Genomic DNA, 22,381 nt, shown 5'->3' with positions numbered 1-22,381 from the left:
TCATCAATCTTGAGGGAAGAGCTGACGTTGGTGGATGTTTTAAATAGCTTATGCTGAATCAGTTTTACTCATTTGGTAGACACTGCACCGTTTTTCAGATGGTAGTATTTGCATTCTGTACGAATGCAATCTCTTTATCTCTTTGAGGGTTTTCGGTTTCCTTTGTGAATTGGAAGAAAACCTTGATTCCCTTAAGTTTAAAATCTTCAGCCTGAATGCACCAATTTTGGAAATACTGACCACGATTCTCTGCTTCTTCACTAGAATCACTAGAAGCTAACCGCTTTCTGCCCTAAATGACCATTTAAGTTTTAAAATTCTGGGTATATATGACAACGCTGCTCTATTGATATCAAAAGAGGCAATTATGTGGAGGTGTTATATGTGAATACCATTAAATTTTTAAGATAACGATATCGATTGTTCACCAAAGTTGAAGAAAATCTTGCATGCTATACAGTCTGCCAACACACATATGTTCATGTAGCTAGCAACACTGGTTGAGAGAAACTAATTTAAATTCAAAAGCTCGAAAATTACAGTAAGATAGAGGAAAATAATCTTTAGCAAGGTAGGAATAAGCTTTCACTGGAAGCACTGCTAAAATATATAGAGTCCGCGGCTACAAAGCAAAGCCATGCTGAAGCCACGTTGAATGCTGGCAATTCTGGTAGAACGAAAAGCTTACTACACTTAGGTCTCCTACAAGACAAACGGGTGGGGGCGTTATTGTAGACCCAGGGCCTTAGTGATTTCATAAATGATGTGATGTTGTCGAAAGGAAAACAAAATTTTGGTATGGTGTTTGATTGTATTTCCAAGCAACGAAAAATAACCAATGTACCCAAAATGTACCCCGTTCGAAGATGGGATTGGGTATTAGAGTGCTTACAAGAACAAATATATCAAAAACAATACATTCGTACATCAAAGGCTAATCGGAATCTGTTTTCCGAGAATGTACACAGCAAGCAAAAAAGCATTCGTCGTCCCGATTGAAGACCAATAAACCACAACAAATGGCAAAATCAGTAGGGACCATTACATGACAACTTCATCAACTGAAACCTCATGAAAGCGTAATTACACTTTGCAACTGAAACAATCGATCCCAGAGAGTTCAATTTCAATCGCAGCAGTGTGCCAAACCGACGACGACGACGACACTGACTGACTGGTGGTTTCTGTTAATTATTTATGGCTTTCAGAATCCGTCCCATTCCTTCCGCTGTCCGCTCCAGCGCTGTCGAAAGAGCTATTTTGTGTTCTCAATCTCTAGGACGGTCGATGTAGGTAACTGCTTATTTGCCCTTCATCGTAGACATACCGTCTGACGTCACTGTAACTACGCGCATGTCGCTCGCAAGCAAAACCTTTTCTTTCTACAATTTTGACTCTAAATCACCTGGATGAAAATGGAAATTCCTCCGTACGCTGACTGACTGGTTTCGTAATTTGTTTTCAATTTGGCGTGCGGGGAAGTCGCAAAATCCTAAAGGGGCCCCAGAGACCGTGTGTTACCTTAATCCCTTTTTCTTTCGGCGAGCGCGGTGTTAGGAACTTAATCCCGACAACAACCGGTGCGCGGTGTGCGATGGCGGCGTTGGCCCGTGAAATAAAATAAAAATAGGATCAACCTGCAGCTTTCGAGACAGACCTGTGAAAACCTGGTGTTCGGTAGTAACGAAAGTATAGGATTTCAGACAGAAGAGGAAAGATTTTTGTTCCTAATTTTAAGTCGCTCCTTGGATGCTCTTCCTGGGCGAAAGCTGTGATGGCAAAGATTCTCAAGACAAATTACTCCCATTCGGGTGCAGTTGATTTTTGTACGAGCGGACAAGGCAGAGGTTCGCAACCATTTAGTTGTGGTTGATGTGTACATCATGGTATCCTAATTATCATCTGCAAATAACAATAAAATGAAATTTAAATATTGTTTACCACTTCGTTACTTCAACGTTCATGAGTGTATCAAAAAACAAAACTCATAAATATCATAAGGGTTCTAATGCTATTCTTGAAAGAAACTTCAAGCATCATAAGAATCGATCGAGATTTGGAAAAGTTATGGTTATTTGTTGTTTTTTGACGTGAAGTTCATAATTTTTGGTCGAACTTCTATTGCATGGAACCAAATAAAGATATATATATATTTTTTTTTTGATATTTCTTATGTTAGGGCATTTTAAGGCTTATCATAAGGAAGCTTCAAGGTGTTTTTTGCATGGATGATTGGAAACAATTGTTGGCCCATAGTGGGGCAAAAGTTTGACCCTCATAGAAGAAAGGCGAATAGCCTATAATCCTTATATTATCTTTAATTGAGCAAAATTTCCCTGATCGTGCGAAAAAAGTTACCAAAATTAAAAATTTTCACTTAGTTTTGTGAAATTCTGCTATTTATGAGTATACTGCCCATAATCGCATAATTGTCCCATGTGAATATGAAATCCAGCAACCATGAGACTAACATGCGTTTATGGGCAGTATATTACAATTAACCCTGTTTTGGGCATTTTTTTTTTTTTGAAAATTTAGTGTGTATCTGTAAACATAATTTTATGGCTGGTATAAATTATAGTCACCCCACAGTTATGGATAGCACACAGATATGGATCAGAGTTGACTTAAACATAGAATATCTCATCAAATAGAGCCTCAATTGCGCAGAACACATTTTACCTAGGTGAACCATAAATCTGTACAGCTTCGCTGTCAATCATAACACACATTAGAATACTTTTTCCGTCCGTATGAAAAAAAATGATATTCGTATCCCTTGAATCGTTGATTCATAACTGTGGGACATTGAAACCCATACCACAGTTATGAATCAACGATAAGACGATTCCGAAAGAAACGCCAAAACGTATGCTTTCACTAACACACCATTCGATTAACTCACAGATAAATTGGTTTTATAGTGTTCTGATCCTTAATATGAGTCGATTCATAATAAGGATCCTCATCTTCCACTGATCCACATCTGTGGGATAGACAACGTTTAAAATTTCGATAGAAATCGACACTTTTCGTCAATAATCGCAAATTTTGAGGCTTTCAGGAATAAGCAACTACATTGTGCAGACCCAAGGAGGTGCTTTTGTTTAGTACAGCGCAGTAGCGTATGGGGGTGCGGTCCGCACCAGGCCCGGAATCTTAGGGGCCCCGAAATTATGGTGAAAGTTTCTCATAGCATTAGAAATTGAGTTTTTGACATACTGAAATGTTTCGGGACAAGGAAAATCAAGTTTGGAGGGGTCTTGAATCGGTAACGAGTAGAGGCCCATATATAATCAAGTATATGGATATTTCAACGTTTTGGATTCAAAAATACATTGTTCTGTTAATTATCGAATATCAGGAGGCCCTTTATAACTTGAGGCTGAGGAAGGAAGGGACAGGATTGGGAACATTTTATTATGAGCCATATCCTGAACCAAGACAAAATTTTGTACTCAATATTTTAAACATTCTTGAAAAGTACCAGAGCATATTTCGATATCGCGAACAAAGTTGAACAAAGGTCTCTTTTTATGCAAAACATATTATATATCTAAAGTCACCTTTTCCTTTTTTCGAATTGCAATGATTCATAGATATACATCTTCAGGAATTCTTCTAGAGGTTCATACAGATTTCTTCAGTTATACGTACAAAGACTTCTCCAGGGATCCCCACAAGAATTCTTTTAAAGATTCCTCTAGCAATTAACCCACAGGTTATTCCAGAAATTGCTCCATAAATTCTTTCAGGGATTATTCTACAAAAATCTACATGGAATTTTTCCAAGAATTTCAAACAAAATTCAACCAAGGATTCCTCATAAATTTCTCCGTAAATAAGGATTGCTTTCAAAGATTTCTTGAATTGTTTTTGAAGTAATTTCTTCTTGGATTCGTCAATTCAAAAATTTGTTAAGTTTAAACATAAAATCCACTAAATCCTTGAGCAATTAATACTGTAGCCCCTCAAAGAGTTCCACTCGAGATTTTCCAGGAATTTCCTCTAGCAAATTTTTGTTGGGTAAATTTTCAATTAGGGAAAGTGTACCAGTTATGGCCATAGTGGTTTCCTATTTGGCCATATGTAAAATTTTGATAACTTCAACATTTTAAATATTTTTGAATGTTTTAACATCAAGATATATCTTAAATCTATCTACTACAACACACAAAAGTTTTCAAAATTTTAAGACATTGAAGTTATCACGTATGGCGAAATAGGGAACCACTATGGCCATAACTGGTACACTTACCCTATTTCGTTATTAGCTCCATTAAAGACCCATCCAAGACTTTCTTAAGAGTCCAGAAGAGATTCGGAAATCTTTGAAAGACTTCTCTCTTGTAGGAATTTATAATGTATTTCATCAGTGTAACGTATATAACTTGGACATGAATATAATTTGGACAGGCTAGTCGTTCTATGCTCACTTCCAATGAGATGGTGAGGAATATATGTACGAGAAATTATATATTGCATTATTAATGTATTATGCAACTTATTAATGATAACCATTTTCATAACAATCAAAAATTGGCTAAAAAAATATCGAAATTGTAAATTGAATCAACCGTATCAACAGAACATCTGTGAAACCTACTAGGGATGGTACACAAATTATGTCACGCTAAATTTCAACTTTTTCGACCCACTCCCCTCCCCCTTTGACACACTTTTTGTATGAGTCTTCCGGAAATTTTGTAAGGCTTGTCACGCTTGGCTAGACCCCCTCCACCCCTTGGAGAGTGACGTAATTTGTGCATGACCCCCCAATGCAAGAGGATGTACATTTCAAGAGCATTCATTAGATGCAATAATAGCGCTCATAATTGGCATTCATAAAAGATTAAAAGTGACTGTTGTGGGCAACAACAAGCCACCGGGGTGCATCATACCGCACCACACCGGTGGACGTACATGCCTTATGTTGAGGCCACAAACACTCCACAAATCTGCCATACACATTAGTCTGAAATAAATCGTGAACTCGAAAACATCTCTTCGTGTAATTATTCCCTACCGGATCGTATCCGCGGGAACAGTGGCAATATGATAATATATGTCTAAGATTGAAGCTAAGTTCATCTAAGATTTTAGATGAGACATGAGTAGGGTAAATTCTGTATTTTTGACAGGCTAAGGATATGTCTGGAAACGGCGATCGATTAACCGCATTAGATACTAATATTCAATTAAGTAATATTACTTATGTGCTTATTGTCTCATTGCACTTCCGGGGATTAAAAGCTTATAAACTGTAGCATTAGCTTCCAAAATAGCGTTCTTCAACAGCCTGTCTGTTATAGATTTCGGACACCAAATATACATTTTCGACTTTCTTATGTGAATATAATTTGGACTGGGGCGTTATCTCAGTATCCATTAAATGGTTTCTTGGAAAGACGTTCATGTCATAAAATTTTACGAGTTTACATGTGACTTATGCATTACTCCGCTTATTGGATGTGTATTTTAGTCATAATTAATCATTTTATTTAATGAGAGCAAATATCATCAGATCCACGAAATACGCCTGCTAGTATGCATGCCTGCGACTTTCCAGTGTTTTTCATCAGATGGCCAAATTATATAAACTGAACAAAAACCATTATCTATTTTGGACATCACCTGATTGATATTTGATGAAACACACTGGAATGTCGCATGTATTCATTTATTGTAGGCGTAATTCGTGATTCTGATGATATTTGCTTGTATTTAATGAAATTATTGATTATCACTAATATTCACATCCAATAAGCGGAAAAATTCATACGATACATATAAACTCTGAAATTTTTTTTATATGGACTGAGACAACGCCTCAGTCCAAATTATATTCACATGAGGTATGTGTATATTTGGTGTCCGAAATGTATAACAAACAGGTCGCCAAAAAACGCTATTTTGCAAGCTAAATCTAAAGTTTGAAGGGTTTTTCACCCCAGAAATTCAAAAAACAATGAGAAGTTAAGCATATAAGTAACATTACGTAATAAAGTATTAGTATCTAATGCAGTTTATCGATCATTCACGATTTTTTTTAAAGGAATTCCTTCCAATTAAATCTGATAAACTATCTTAACATATTCCTGGCCAATTTTCCTAGTTAAATCTTGTGACAATTATTTGAGAACTCCTTTTGGAAAATTTTCTAAGGGAATCATTGTAAAAAAAAATCTGTGGGTATCATTGGAAGAAGTTCTGGTTGAGATTTTCAAGGTGTCTCGAATGAAAATTCTGGAGGAATTGCTTGGGAAGTCGGTGAAGGATTCGTTCAATGTACTCCTGAAGAAATCTTCGAATTAATCGTTGAAGCAAACTTTTTGCAAATATCTGAATTACATTCTCTTGGAATTTCTGAAGAAAATTATTAAACCCTGCAGAAACTTTTTGAAAGACGCTTTGAGAGTTGTCTCGTCAGATTACTTGAGCAATCCGTATTGAAATGTGATTCCTGTTTAGTCTAATTTTGGTTCCATTTTTCAGGAATGTTCTTGTTTAGGATGCTTAGCCGCTTTAGCCCCTGAAGTGGTCGTATCGGTATATTACTCATCATTTATTGACATTATGGTTACTGAATAGAAATTAAAAACGATTTCAACAATAGATGACCCCATGTCCATTATTTTCTATCCCAAACATGAATATTGATTGAAAGTATATTATTGCTTCGATTAATTGGCTAGTCAATTGCCACACACTCCTATTTGGAAGGGCCCTCGAATTTGACTCCGCATCGGGCCCCGAAAACCCTAGCTACGCCACTGGTACAGCGTCACCATGATGCTTAATCACTTAGTTGATCCAAAACTGTGTGGTGACTGTGCTCAAAAAAATCTATCGTTGCATTACAATTACTACTTGAAATGCGATGTAGGGCTATCAAAAGGATTGTTATAAAATTTGAACGAAAAACTGGTTTTAATTTTTTGATGCTTATGACTGCACAGCAAAAATTTGTGAGTATAAGCAGTACGCAATTTGAACATCGACGGAAAATTGTGGCAGGCATTTGAAAATTACAAGCGTTAGCCAACAGCTGAAGCAAATATGACCATCTGTCATCCAATCAGGGCCCTTCCAAATCCGTTAAATCAAGTTAAATCCGCTAGATATTTACATGAATCTGCCATAAAACAAATCCAGCCACGCTCAACAATCACGCGACCGAGAGAAAGCTCCGCATTGTTGACTGCTCTTTCAATCACTTCTGGATGAAACCGCCAACCGTCGAAGTGATTCTGTGATACACTCATTCTACGCAGAACATGTTCAACTTTCGCCAGCCATTTACTAAGGTGGTGAAACAGCCGAGAGAGCTCGGGCGTGTAGCTATCGCTCCAGAGGTCGCGAGTTCAAATCCCATTTAGAACTCTTTTATATATTCATCTAGTTTGGTAGCTAATTATAGCTCATTTTCAAACCAGCAGCAACGTAATTTTAAGATTGCACATAAATATCTATCAAATATGATGGAGTCCTTTTGTTACATTCGACTCGCTATAATTTTACAGGTTTCGTTCGTACTGTGACTGTGAGTAAATAAATTCATCGCGGAAATGAGTTGATAAAGTGAAAATTTCCAAAAATTTCCATTGCACTCTATAAACGATTAGAAATACAATAATAAAATAAGTTTATTGCTTTTTGAAGCTTGGCTCGCTCTGCCTGCACAGAAGTTGTTGCAATTTCTGATCAACTATCCAAATAAGGTAAATGGCCAGAAATCGATACCGAATGCATTGAATTAAGGAATATAAATTAATTTCTAAAGATGGATGTGAAAAATAATCATTCGATGTCGACAAGCCTGACAAATCACTTGAAATTTCTTGCATTTTCTCGCTTTTCTCAGCAGTGCTAATAGAAAGCATTTGATCCACTCTGAATCTGCCATCAAAACCACCAAGAAAATCACTACGTTTCATCCTATCAACAGAAGGGATAATGTCCCATCAAGCAAATAATTTTCGACATTTTGCCCTTTCGATCTTTTGTCTTTCGACCTTCTGGCCTTTCAACCTTATGTCTTTCGACCTTTTGTCCATAGACCAACAGAAGTACATATGGTGCAACACTCATATCTAGTTGAAATAAATATACGGTGATGTAAGTAATTGATTTTAAACGAGTTGAGCTTAAAGTCAGTTTATACATCTAGGAATGCTTGTTGCCTGAGGTGTTTTTTTCATATCACATATATAAACGCTCCAAAGATACCGTTTTGTCTCAAATTCCGAACAGACTCATATTCCGAACACTCAGTTTTTGTATGGCGGTTTGATTGAAATGTTTCGCTGAAATATGTCACCAAATAACAAGGAAATTTCAGTCAATTGCAATTCAATTTTAACGTCTCCAATATAATTTATACCGCGGCAGTAGTGATGATTCTCTAGTTTGAGACCAGTAGAACAAGCTCAGATGAATTTATTTGCGAAATTATCCATTTGGATACGATTTATTCGTGCTGTTCGGAATTTGAATCAAGGTGTTTGGAATATGAGACAGAATGAACACAGTGTTCGGCATTTGAATCAAAATGTTGTTCCATACTTTTACGTAAAAACAATACTAAAACTAATTAAATCAACATTATTATTGGTACACCCAACAGCTAGCAGATAGGCTTTGCGAAGAAATTAAAAATCACACTAATATCAGTCAATTTATGCCAATCAGATGTATTTGAAGTCACTGTTGGCCTTAAGTGTTCGGAATATGAGTCAAAACGGTACCTTATTTAATTAATCAAATTGTTGCCAAATCGTTTGCTGTATTAGGCACCATAAAACGCAATGCTCGTGAATTTAAAGACGTTTACTGCCTCAAAATACTGTACATATCACTAGTGTGCAGTATTCTCGAGTATGGGGTAGTGATATGGACTCCATTTCATGCAGTGCATATAGAGCGAACCGAACGAGTGCAGAAGGCGTTTATCAGATTTGCACTTCGACGGCTTCCATGGAGGAATCGGCCTCATCTGCCTCCATACGAACACCGGTGTGCACTGACCAACCTGCCCACATTGAAAACCCGTAGAACTTATTTACAACGACTTTTCATCTTTGATCACCTCGAAAATAACATCGACTGAACGGTTGACGCGACTTCGTTTTAATGTCCCAGCAAGAACTACTCGCAGAACGGAATTCTTTCGACGCTCCACGCATAGAACGCAGTACGGTCAGAATAATCCACTTTATGTTTGCTGTCAATCTTTTAACGATGTGAATCAAAATTATGAATTTAGAATATGTAAACTAGCTTTCAAATCAAGAATTAGATTTAAGAAATTAGTATGTGAGATTTTTTTTAAATCGAAGGCTGTAAATAAATAAATGAAAATTTTGGGCTTAAATTGAGAGATTTAGCCAAAAATACAGAGTACCGTAATTTCGGGTGAAATTGATCATTTTTCACGGATTTTCTTGTCTGTTTTCTGTAAATGTTGACAATGCCAAACAAATGAATGCAGGACAACAAGTACGGAGGTGAGCCTCATTGACTTATATACCGAATTTTTTTAACAAATGTAATTTTAGTGCTAAGTAATACATCTTAAATAAAAAATCGAGGAATCTCATTTCGGGGTGAAAATGATCACTTCTCAATGCGATTATTGTTAGTTTTCAAACCAACGCTACATAATAAATTTGACCTACCTTAATTCAAATATGCTTGCTAAATTCCTAACAATATAATATTTATAAAAATATGAAATAGTTAAATTTCAAGAATTACGCGGAGAACGCCTTAATGTATGCAATTTCCTGATACCTAACAGAAATTCAATTATTTCCACCGAATGAGCAAATTGGTACGAGTTAGGATCATGAAATCTGGTTTGGGGATATATCTCCAGCATTCTCACAAACTTTAGGGTTTATACCATGTTCAAATCCTTGTTTAGAACTAGAAGTTTATGGATGTTTGTTAATACTGCACCGTACATGATTTTGGAATTTTGCATTATTTTCATAGAAATAAACATTCGTTAACGCAAAAAACTTCACAGCACACAATTCGACAATAGTTACGACAGACAACGTTCATTCACTGCAGGTTACATTGATATTTGTGCTTCATTAGCAAGAAATTAAATCGAGTGACACGGTGATAAATTTCACCCGAATTTACGGTATCCGTTCTAAGACACATGTGTATTCTACCATATGCACCTATATCGAAAAGATGCAAATTATTAGTTATTTGTCTGTTTATTTTTAATCCTCAAATTATGTATTCATGCGGAAAAATCTATATTGGTTGTTTTTATTCGTGCTTGAGGATTTTACAATTTTGAACATATGCAAAGAATACAAAAAACATAAGTCATTTAAATCTAATTGAGAACTTTTCAAAAGCGTTTATAATGCTCGTATTTGGCTATGTGAATAATATTGATCTGACCAGCTTTATTCAATGGGTTTCCCAGTATAGCCAATTAAAACACATTTCACCATATAACAGCGCAACTGAACAGATTTTTACTTCAAATTCACTTCAAATTACTTCAAAACGTCTCTCAAAAGTCTTAAATCGACAAAAGCCTTTGCGACAAGTAAGAGTAAAATATGGTTAAGTAAAGGGAACGCCAAGTGGGCACCTTATTTTGAATACATTTGTTCCTTCTCTATGAAAACCGAAATTTTCCAAGCACATGATTTGTGCCTATTTTCGTGAATACAAGCAAGTGCGCACTTTATTGGATTTGACTGCACGTTGCTATCGCTGATGCAACTCTCGCGTGTAATGCAACAACATTATTTGCAATGGATTTCGTATGTGAACATACCCCAGTGACCGCTAGCCAGCTAATTCACATTTTTGGCCTTATAACGCTAATGTAGGGCATGTCAGTTGTATAAAAGTACTATATTAGCAGACTATATTAGGGGGCCCAGATAGCCGTAGCGGTAAACGCGCAGCTATTCATCAAGACCAAGCTGAGGGTCGTGGGTTCGAAGCTGAGAAGAAGCTCTGTCCCAGTGGGGACGTAATGCCAGAAGGAAGAAGATATTAGCAGGCAGAGTGAATTAAAGTACTAACTGATTACTTGGATGACTCTACCCCATTACCCCGAATTCAATATCCCCGAATTCCATCACATGATGACATTGATGACGTTTCCGCATGATATTGGAATTCGGGGTATCTGTCATGAAACGGCCTACTTTCCTGCACTGAAGTATGCAGTGCGGGAATAGTCATTACGCAACTGAAACCAGTACTGTACCGATTCATTGCGAAACGCTTTCTCATTACGAAACTGTTTCGAGTTGCGTAATGAATCATAACACAACATTTTTTCAGAAATTATAAAATGATAGTTAATGCATTCCGATATAATTTCTGATACCCTCAAGTGGTCTTCTACAAAATTGCAAAAAATGTTGTACGAAACTCGATGCAGAACTCGATTTTTACAGCAGTCATCGTAATTATCCTACTCGACAAGCCTCGTAGCCGATAAATTTACGATTCGTGCTGTTAAAATCATCATTCTGCAACTTGTTCCGTAAAATACTATTTAAGGTTTATTTCTGCCTTATATTCTCAAACTTCACGATGCCCAGAGATGCTTAGTACTGCGGAGCTTCTTTTGTGTCATATATAGTCAGGTCTTCTATTAGACGCTACCACCCACTTTACGTCCACCGCAGTTTCTCATCTGTCTTCCAATTGATTCTGGAGACATTTTGTAGATAATAAGCTTATACTGCCTCAGTAACAAACAAAAAATCTGATTCATCCCACTAAAAACAGCTGGGATATAACGATCCAGAAGAGCTCGATTTTGTTTTAATTCGTTTAAGGTGAAACAGTTTGGAATCAAGCATCCAACAACAGTGAACTTTTTATTTTGGCTTTATGCACTAACAGAAAGCATAAAATAAGAAGATCAGAAACGTTTGCCAACTATTTATCCAGTTTTGTGCCATTGAAAACGTGAGTAGGGGTACAACTCGGCCAGTGACGGCCATCTTTGGATTCCGAGATGTTTCACCTTAAGGGTGCAACATGCAGAGTAAACATGCAATACATAACTTTATGTTACCTTTGGATATTCTTACTGAGTTTGCCGAGGAAATGAGGTTGAAAACGCCTGGCAAATAAATCCCCCGGTTTCAAAATTCGCAAAAAGCACGATTGTAGGAGGTTTTTTTTGAACGCCGGAGAAAAGCTGGGTGCACGACGAGCGCAATGATACAATAAATTTTCCTCGTACCATACATACGAATAAAACACAGACTCATCTTCCCTTTTTCTTATACCTGAGGATCCCAACTGGGATTTGAAGATTTATCTTTCACACTGACCGGATTTCCTTTTTTCTCGTTCTTTTTTCCCATCGCTACTTTTCGGTACCGCTCGCGTTTGGTGGCGATTGTCAATCAACCGAAACCGTCCGTACGTGTGTACCTCGCCGAACCGGAATCTTATTCGCGCTCTCGTGTTCCTGCGAATTCGCCTACCGATGCTAACTACCCAATCCACTGGACTGCCAACACCTCCGCCCATCTACAAAATAGTCGGATCGGATGATATAGAGGAGAAGGAAGCAGAGATGAGTTTCATCCATTTCCAGGTGAGCATTTAGCAGGAAATTAAAGGCGTCGAGCGGAAATGCAAGCAGATGATTGAGAAGGGTTAAAAAATGCAATAGTAGATCTCAAAAACATTTAAGCCTCTTTTAACGATGTCTTATTTCAATGCAGTTATATTTAGTTTTCTTTCGTTTATCACAAGTTCGTAAATCGAGGTTTGATTGTTCAATACAAAATGCCGAGTGGTTAGAGTCCGCGGCTATAAAGCAAAGCCATGCTGAAGGTGTCTGGGTTCGATTCCCGGTCGGTCCAGAATCTTTTCGTAATGGAAATTTCCTTGACTTCCCTGGGCATAGAGTATCATCGGACCTATCACATGATATACCAATGCGGAAATGGTGAATTTGGTAAAGAAAGCTATCAGTTAATAACTGTGGAAGTGCTCATAAGAACACTAAGCTGAGAAGCAGACTCTGTCCCAGGACATAATGTCAAAAAAATGAAGAAGGATACTTTCGACAGCAATGGCTAATAACATTCTGGGTTTATCCGCTATCGATCTACATTTAATCAATATTCATACAATAGCTCAAATTTATATTCGTACAAACAAAGGTCTTTTAGTTGTTATATAAACATTTACATTAGTTGAAATGATAAAATAATCCAGTCAAAAGTTTATCATTGATAAACTGAGTCTTTTAGGAATATGAGACTCGACGGTATCATTCGATAGTTTTTTTTATCATCTTGATGTGAAAACAGTGCCATGTACGAATATGAAATTAGTGACTGAATCACATAGAAAGTTAGTTGTAGCCTTTTGATTTACAATCCTTTTCATCTACTTCTGTTACAGAGCACTTGCCACCTGGCCATGGACTCATGCCGGTCGGATCCATCATGCTACACGGCCTTCAAGACGGTTATGATGCATTGTGACCTGCATCGGTGCAATCGGAACGCCTGCATGAATTCTCTCCAAAGTTTCTACAAGGGCATCCACGATGATCTCAGTTTGGATATAGCGTTCTGTTTATGCAGGTTTGTGCAACAAAATAAGAATAACCTAATTGATACTGACAACGCCTTTTCTTAATCCCAGGAAAACCCCGAATCGCCACGACAGCTGCATGATTGCTCAGGAAAAATTGCATCCGGCTTGCGCTCAGAGGCCTCCGGAGAATCTCAGCCCGCAGGAATCGAATGGAGCCTTGTTCAGTCCGCCCCCGTCTTGCCATGCGGTAGCTGAAATGTGTCGACAGGACGATGACTGCCGCTCCCGGTTGGAGGTCTTCGAACAGTCATGTGCCGTGGATAGTGTAACGAAAAAGTGTGCCGGCAAAACCAGTGCTTGCAGGCAAGCCATGCTGGGAATTCTGGGAACACCTCTTCGGACGAACTGCGCCTGTCAGGGGTCGGAGGTGCAACAGCTGTACGACTGTCTCGGTTGGCAGCGGCTACTCTGGCTGAATCCTTGTGTCGGTGAGTTATTTATATACTTTTGTTGTAAATCAACTTTAATAACAATTAATTACTTTTACAGTTGAATCCCAAAAAGATTTTCACTTAAAGCGTCTAGCTGAGCTAGGTTTGTTGACGACGACCACTACTCCTACGACGACAACAATGCGCACAACTCGCACTACACAAGCTCCAACTCCACCGCCAACGAAACCGAAACCAGTCGTAAGTATAATATTTTCTGGTATTGAGGAACGCATTTAACTGAACTTGTTTTTTTACCAACAGTACCGTCCGAAGCCAACCGTACCACAACCGATCGAGACCAACTACATTGAAACCCCGGATACCCGTCCGGAAACCCTGGTGCACAAAGGCAATGAACTGATTGTACGAACCGATCTGGACCTTCATCCCACGGAGCTGGAACCCAGGGGGAAGGGCTCCCATTCTTTCTCGGAAAAGGATCATCAAGAAGAAGATCAAGAGGAAGATGATCATTATCGGCACTCGAATGGCAACAACCGGATACCCCACCAACGCCCCGATGAACAGGTGCTGCAGATGCTAACTACAGAGGTTGAAATCGAAACGCTTCCTCCGACAACTACAACAACGACTACGCCGGAACCTACGACTACGCCGGTGCCGATTCGTGAGTTTCCATTATATTGGCTAACCTGATGTTTCTGAGTATAACTGAGTTCTGTTTTTCGGCAGGGTACTGCGTCGTTCAACGTTCACAACAGTCTGATCAGCACATAGCGGAGGGAAAAAGTCGAAGGGTAAGCACAACTTCCTTTATACCTTTTAAAGCAACCACTAAACCATACGTTACCTCCCAAACAGCTATACATGCTGGACGATGCCGAGTGCAGCGAGCTGTGCACCTGCGGGGCAGGAGAAACACTATCGCTGTCTTGTCACGCACTATGCGTACCTCTGGCGCCGTGTCGGACATCGCTGGCATACTACAGTCACGCTGCTCCAGCTTATCAAGCCTATCGGGGGCGTTGTCTATGCTACTCGGGCAGGTTTATATGTATGCGACCACCCCCTGGCGAGTATTCGCTACCAGGTACGTCCGGTTGATGCAGAGATAAATTTCCTTTATCTGACGAATTTCGTTTTTCAATTTTTCAGGTGGAATTTTTCTGTTACTAGGTTATAGTTCAACCGACGAAGCACTGTTAAGACCGCACACTAATTTAGGAGTTCAAGACGCTGTTAGAGCGTTGCAGCAGTATGTGCAGCAGCATATAAATAATGAGGTAATGGGCCATTGTAGTGTATTACCGATCACACGTTACTAATCTGCAAACTGTACTTTCCGGTTCACGTTTCCAATTACAGACCTCTTGTATATTGACATTATTCAACATCACCGATGAAAATATCATCCTATCGATAAGACTACCCCCGGACTCCAAACTATCCAACCTGGAGTTACTTAGGCTAGAGAAGGTAAGTTTTTGAATCATTTCAGACCACTCTGAGTTATATTCGTAACAGGGTTGTTAACGTTAATCAACGATTAACGCCGTTTCGCTAATTTGTTAACGTTAACCAGTAACGATTAACGAAGCTTGCGTTGATTCGTTTGAAAATCGATTTAACGATAACGTTAACGTACAGCGTTGATTTAACGTCAACGACTTCGTTATTTTTAACGTTAACGAAGATTTTGATGTCTAAAAAAATTAATAACTTTTATCATGTGATGTATTTAAAAATAAGTAGCATAGCATAGCATAGCATAGCATAGCATAGCATAGCATAGCATAGACTGACTGTACATGTCAATGGTTGCTACTCCGTGATTGATCGGAACTGGTAAGAATTGCACTGGGATCCAAATGAATAAGGGATGGGAGTTTCCGCTTACTCTCGAAGTGCAATTTTAGCAGATCTAATATTATTGATCAATAACGGCGCCGGCCAAGTCCTTACAGTCAGTTGGGATGGGGAAGGAATGTTAGGGTGTAATGATTGTTGCTTCTAGAGACCGAGAATACCTCTGCATCTCCACAATCACCACGGGAAGGGTGCTTATTAGTGGGGGAGGAAAAGATCTGGGAGTCACCTTTGGTCGGTGATGCGATCCATGGACAAGGGGGAAATATACGACTTACATTTAAAACTAGTTTTGTATTTTTGTCTCGAGAAGTTTTTAGTAGTAGATTCAAAAAAAAAAAAAAAACGTCAACATCTATAATATCGAACAATTCAAAAGAAGTTTTTATTAATAGCGAAAACTGAGAATTACATTATATATTTTAAATCATATGAAACAGCAATAATGCCGACACTTGTAGTGATGAACCATACATAGTTTGTTTGAAAATTACATATGAGTATTACTGTGCATTTTTGTCTCGAGATGGTAGAATTTTTAAAAAATACGTCAACATTCACAATGTCGAACATTTCAAAAGATATTTTTAATAATGTAAAAAAGAGAAAAATATATGTATATTGAAATTGTGTAAAACAAGCATAATGCCGACACTTATAGTGACGAACCAAACAAAGTTTGTTTTAATATTACACAAAAGTTACACTTTCAAGAAAATATGTGTTATCATAAGCATGAAACGAATTCACCAGTTGGTAATCCATCCACGACTGAACACAAATATCTCTTCGCAACACAGTGCGAACAGAAAAACTTCTTGGCGTCCCGAAAACAAACCGTTTTCACGAAGCACTATCCAGCAAGACGCGCGAAAACAGGGAAAAAAGAAGTTCTCCGACGACGAAAACACGCGCGAAACCGAGAACAAAACCTATCCGTCGACGCAACAACGATCCATCCTGCTTGGGCTTCACGGAGCACTACCCAGCAAGACGCTTGAAAACAGGGGAAAAAAAATTCTCCATCGACGAAAACACGCGCGAAACCAAGAACAAAACCTATCCGACGACGCAACAACGAGCCATCCTGCTTGGGCTTCACGAAGCACTACCCAGCAAGACGCTTTTAAAACAGGGGAAAAAAAAATTCTCCATCGACGAAAACACGCGCGAAACCGAGAACAAAACCTATCCGACGACGCAACAACGATCCATCCTGCTTGGGCTTCACGAAGCACTACCCAGCAAGACGCTTGAAAACAGGGAAAAAAAAAATTCTCCATCGACGAAAACACGCGCGAAACCGAGAACAAAACCTATCCGACGACGCAACAACGATCCATCCTGCTTGGGCTTCACGAAGCACTACCCAGCAAGACGCTTGAAAACAGGGGAAAAAAAATTCTCCATCGACGAAAACACGCGCGAAACCGAGAACAAAACCTATCCGACGACGCAACAACGATCCATCCTGCTTGGGCTTCACGAAGCACTACCCAGCAAGACGCTTGAAAACAGGGGAAAAATTTTTCTCAGACGACGATGAAAACACGCGCGAAACCGAGAACAAAACCTATCCGATGACGCAACAACGATCCATCCTGCTTGGGCTTCACGAAGCACTACCCAGCAAGACGCTTGAAAACAGGGGAAAAAAAATTCTCCATCGACGAAAACACGCGCGAAACCGAGAACAAAACCTATCCGACGACGCAACAACGATCCATCCTGCTTGGGCTTCACGAAGCACTACCCAGCAAGACGCTTGAAAACAGGGGAAAAATTTTTCTCAGACGACGATGAAAACACGCGCGAAACCGAGAACAAAACCTATCCGATGACGCAACAACGATCCATCCTGCTTGGGCTTCACGAAGCACTACCCAGCAAGACGCTTGAAAACAGGGGAAAAAAAAATTCTCCATCGACGAAAACACGCGCGAAACCGAGAACAAAACCTATCCGACGACGCAACAACGATCCATCTTGCTTGGGCTTCACGAAGCACTACCCAGCAAGACGCTTGAAAACAGGGGAAAAAAAAATTCTCCATCGACGAAAACACGCGCGAAACCGAGAACAAAACCTATCCGACGACGCAACAACGATCCATCCTGCTTGGGCTTCACGAAGCACTACCCAGCAAGACGCTTGAAAACAGGGGAAAAATTTTTCTCAGACGACGATGAAAACACGCGCGAAACCGAGAACAAAACCTATCCGACGACGCAACAACGATCCATCCTGCTTGGGCTTCACGAAGCACTACCCAGCAAGACGCTTGAAAACAGGGGAAAAAAAATTCTCCATCGACGAAAACACGCGCGAAACCGAGAACAAAACCTATCCGACGACGCAACAACGATCCATCCTGCTTGGGCTTCACGAAGCACTACCCAGCAAGACGCTTGAAAACAGGGGAAAAATTTTTCTCAGACGACGATGAAAACACGCGCGAAACCGAGAACAAAACCTATCCGATGACGCAACAACGATCCATCCTGCTTGGGCTTCACGAAGCACTACCCAGCAAGACGCTTGAAAACAGGGGAAAAAAAAATTCTCCATCGACGAAAACACGCGCGAAACCGAGAACAAAACCTATCCGACGACGCAACAACGATCCATCTTGCTTGGGCTTCACGAAGCACTACCCAGCAAGACGCTTGAAAACAGGGGAAAAAAAATTCTCCATCGACGAAAACACGCGCGAAACCGAGAACAAAACCTATCCGACGACGCAACAACGATCCATCCTGCTTGGGCTTCACGAAGCACTACCCAGCAAGACGCTTGAAAACAGGGGAAAAATTTTTCTCAGACGACGATGAAAACACGCGCGAAACCGAGAACAAAACCTATCCGACGACGCAACAACGATCCATCCTGCTTGGGCTTCACGAAGCACTACCCAGCAAGACGCTTGAAAACAGGGGAAAAATTTTTCTCAGACGACGATGAAAACACGCGCGAAACCGAGAACAAAACCTATCCGATGACGCAACAACGATCCATCCTGCTTGGGCTTCACGAAGCACTACCCAGCAAGACGCTTGAAAACAGGGGAAAAAAATTCTCCATCGACGAAAACACGCGCGAAACCGAGAACAAAACCTATCCGTCGACGCAACAACGATCCATCCTGCTTGGGCTTCACGAAGCACTACCCAGCAAGACGCTTGAAAACAGGGGAAAAAAATTCTCCATCGACGAAAACACGCGCGAAACCGAGAACAAAACCTATCCGACGACGCAACAACGATCCATCCTGCTTGGGCTTCACGAAGCACTACCCAGCAAGACGCTTGAAAACAGGGGAAAAATTTTTCTCAGACGACGATGAAAACACGCGCGAAACCGAGAACAAAACCTATCCGACGACGCAACAACGATCCATCCTGCTTGGGCTTCACGAAGCACTACCCAGCAAGACGCTTGAAAACAGGGGAAAAATTTTTCTCAGACGACGATGAAAACACGCGCGAAACCGAGAACAAAACCTATCCGACGACGCAACAACGATCCATCCTGCTTGGGCTTCACGAAGCACTACCCAGCAAGACGCTTGAAAACAGGGGAAAAATTTTTCTCAGACGACGATGAAAACACGCGCGAAACCGAGAACAAAACCTATCCGACGACGCAACAACGATCCATCCTGCTTGGGCTTCACGAAGCACTACCCAGCAAGACGCTTGAAAACAGGGGAAAAATTTTTCTCAGACGACGATGAAAACACGCGCGAAACCGAGAACAAAACCTATCCGATGACGCAACAACGATCCATCCTGCTGGGGGCTTCACGAAGCACTACCCAGCAAGACGCTTGAAAACAGGGGAAAAAAAAATTCTCCATCGACGAAAACACGCGCGAAACCGAGAACAAAACCTATCCGACGACGCAACAACGATCCATCCTGCTTGGGCTTCACGAAGCACTACCCAGCAAGACGCTTGAAAACAGGGGAAAAAAAAAATTCTCCATCGACGAAAACACGCGCGAAACCGAGAACAAAACCTATCCGACGACGCAACAACGATCCATCCTGCTTGGGCTTCACGAAGCACTACCCAGCAAGACGCTTGAAAACAGGGGAAACAAAATTCTCCATCGACGAAAACACGCGCGAAACCGAGAACAAAACCTATCCGACGACGCAACAACGATCCATCTTGCTTGGGCTTCACGAAGCACTACCCAGCAAGACGCTTGAAAACAGGGGAAAAAAAAATTCTCCATCGACGAAAACACGCGCGAAACCGAGAACAAAACCTATCCGACGACGCAACAACGATCCATCCTGCTTGGGCTTCACGAAGCACTACCCAGCAAGACGCTTGAAAACAGGGGAAAAATTTTTCTCAGACGACGATGAAAACACGCGCGAAACCGAGAACAAAACCTATCCGACGACGCAACAACGATCCATCCTGCTTGGGCTTCACGAAGCACTACCCAGCAAGACGCTTGAAAACAGGGGAAAAATTTTTCTCAGACGACGATGAAAACACGCGCGAAACCGAGAACAAAACCTATCCGACGACGCAACAACGATCCATCCTGCTTGGGCTTCACGAAGCACTACCTGTGATGTATTTAAAAATAAGTAACTCTGAAACTTGACATGTCCTTGAAAGACAAACATGCGTGATCTTATTGCAGTTTATCTGGAATGTTAACTGACTTCCTCTTAGTAGGCTCCACAGTCTTGCAAGTAAGAAAATCTGTTCCACGGCCATTGCCAGTTTCGATTTAAATGAAAACTTTTGTCTGTCATGTTAAGTTATGGCAACTTGTATTTGAAAATGGGAGATCGGGGTCATCCTGGGGTGGTCACTCAGAAATATTTTATGTTTTTGCTGGGTAGAAAAAAGGATGTCGTGTACTTCATGGAGGCAAAGGAAGCCGCTCTCTGGCAACGATTTTGGCCCATTGCTGGGGGGGCTGGAACGATGAAAGGATACAATATATTGCTTGGAAAATCTTTGCAATTAATGAAAGTTCTTCCAAGCAAAGTTTCTGACGTTTAAAGAGGCTGACTGTTGGGAGCCAAATCATTGCTCTGAACAGTGAACTTAGATTTTTTAATCAATTTTCCTTGGATACGGGATATCAGCATAGAAACGTGTTGTTTATTGATGCTTCGAAACATTCTCTAGAAACCTGTACGGAACATAAGATCAACGCTTTGGTTAACGCTAATCGTTGACGTTGATTCAACGCAAACCCGTTAACGTTGACGCTAACAACCATGAAAATCAACGCAACGGCGTTGCGTTGATCCAGAGCAAAATCAACGTTAGCGGCGTTTATCGTTGATTAACGTTAACAACCCTGATTCGTAACTATGGAACCAAAAATGTCGTAGAGCTTAGAAAAGGGAACCTACATTTTGACTTGAAATCTATTCGCTGTAGAAAGTTATGATATGAATTTACGCATGTCCATTTAGTCATTTTGAATGATCATCACATATTTCAAAATCAGCTAAGACGTCCTGAGCTCTGGAACGTAAGATTTATAATCATAATCACGTTGCTTAAGACTCCTGAGTATACTCAAAACATTTTGAGATTATATGCGATGAAGTTCATGAATATGAAATAAATTATGAAGGACTCTTATTTTGCTTTTTGTTTCACATCCAAAACGCATTTTGGTTCAATTTGTTCACTGAGTAACGGGTCTATCTAAGGCATTGGAAAATGCCAGATTGGTTATGAAAATTTCATACAGGATTACTCCGAGAATTCCCTTAGAGAGATTGCACTAAAATTTCTTACAAGAATAACTCCCGAATTTCTTCAAGTATCTCCCAATTATTCCTCCATTAAATCGATGAAAAAAAGAGCCATGGATGTAACTCGTAGTTTGATGTTTTAAGCTACAATACGTTGCAGAGATTTCTCCAGAAACTACTACTTTTTTCTGAAAGACGGCCAAAGATTTTCCATAAATTTTAGCCCAGATTTTAGCATAAGTTTTATTCAGAAGTATCTCTGAGAAAACTCTGATTCTTTAGTATTCCTATCAGAACTTCTAGTTGGAATCTTCTTAAGCATGATTTAAAAAACATCATTCAGAAATTCATCCACTTAATTCTTTATATATCTACATAAATTCCTCCAATAATGCTTCAAAAATTCATCCAGATATTCTAAACGAATTACTTCCCGAAATACTTCAGGAAGAAAACCTCCAAGGATTTCTTCATATTTTTTTTCTAATCTCTTATAGAAATTTGTAACATCAAGAAGAAATATGTTAAAAATATTCTTTGAATTATAAGCATGATGTTTTATGTTCTTAGAAGTATTTAAAATAAATGATAGTAAAACATGAAGTAAACATTAAAAAAATTTGTAATGAAAAAATCTCTGATATTATTCCTAATGCATCATCGGAAGAATTCCTGTTTGAATATTTGGACGAATCCAAAGAAAAGTCATTATAGTTTTTTTTAGGGAAAACCACATGCTTGATTCTTGAACAAATCAAT

General features: G+C 39.6%; 1 protein-coding gene across 3 annotated transcripts in view; it reads left to right on the top strand.

Annotated features, from left to right (window-relative positions):
• Window positions 1–22,381, top strand: part of LOC5567775 — a 709,794-nt gene that overhangs the window by 678,591 nt on the left and 8,822 nt on the right. For all 3 annotated transcript variants that reach the window (XM_021856664.1, XM_021856662.1, XM_021856655.1), the window contains 9 exons: window positions 12,549–12,604; window positions 13,423–13,607; window positions 13,669–14,048; window positions 14,110–14,252; window positions 14,316–14,682; window positions 14,748–14,812; window positions 14,877–15,105; window positions 15,171–15,298; window positions 15,381–15,491. In XM_021856664.1, the coding sequence (XP_021712356.1) occupies window positions 12,549–12,604; window positions 13,423–13,607; window positions 13,669–14,048; window positions 14,110–14,252; window positions 14,316–14,682; window positions 14,748–14,812; window positions 14,877–15,105; window positions 15,171–15,298; window positions 15,381–15,491 (1,664 nt within the window). The remainder of the gene's footprint in view (window positions 1–12,548; window positions 12,605–13,422; window positions 13,608–13,668; window positions 14,049–14,109; window positions 14,253–14,315; window positions 14,683–14,747; window positions 14,813–14,876; window positions 15,106–15,170; window positions 15,299–15,380; window positions 15,492–22,381) is intronic.

The sequence above is a fragment of the Aedes aegypti genome, chromosome 1 (genome assembly GCF_002204515.2).
Source record: "Aedes aegypti strain LVP_AGWG chromosome 1, AaegL5.0 Primary Assembly, whole genome shotgun sequence".
NCBI lineage: Eukaryota > Metazoa > Arthropoda > Insecta > Diptera > Culicidae > Aedes > Aedes aegypti.
This window is presented reverse-complemented; position numbering and strand designations above follow the sequence as displayed.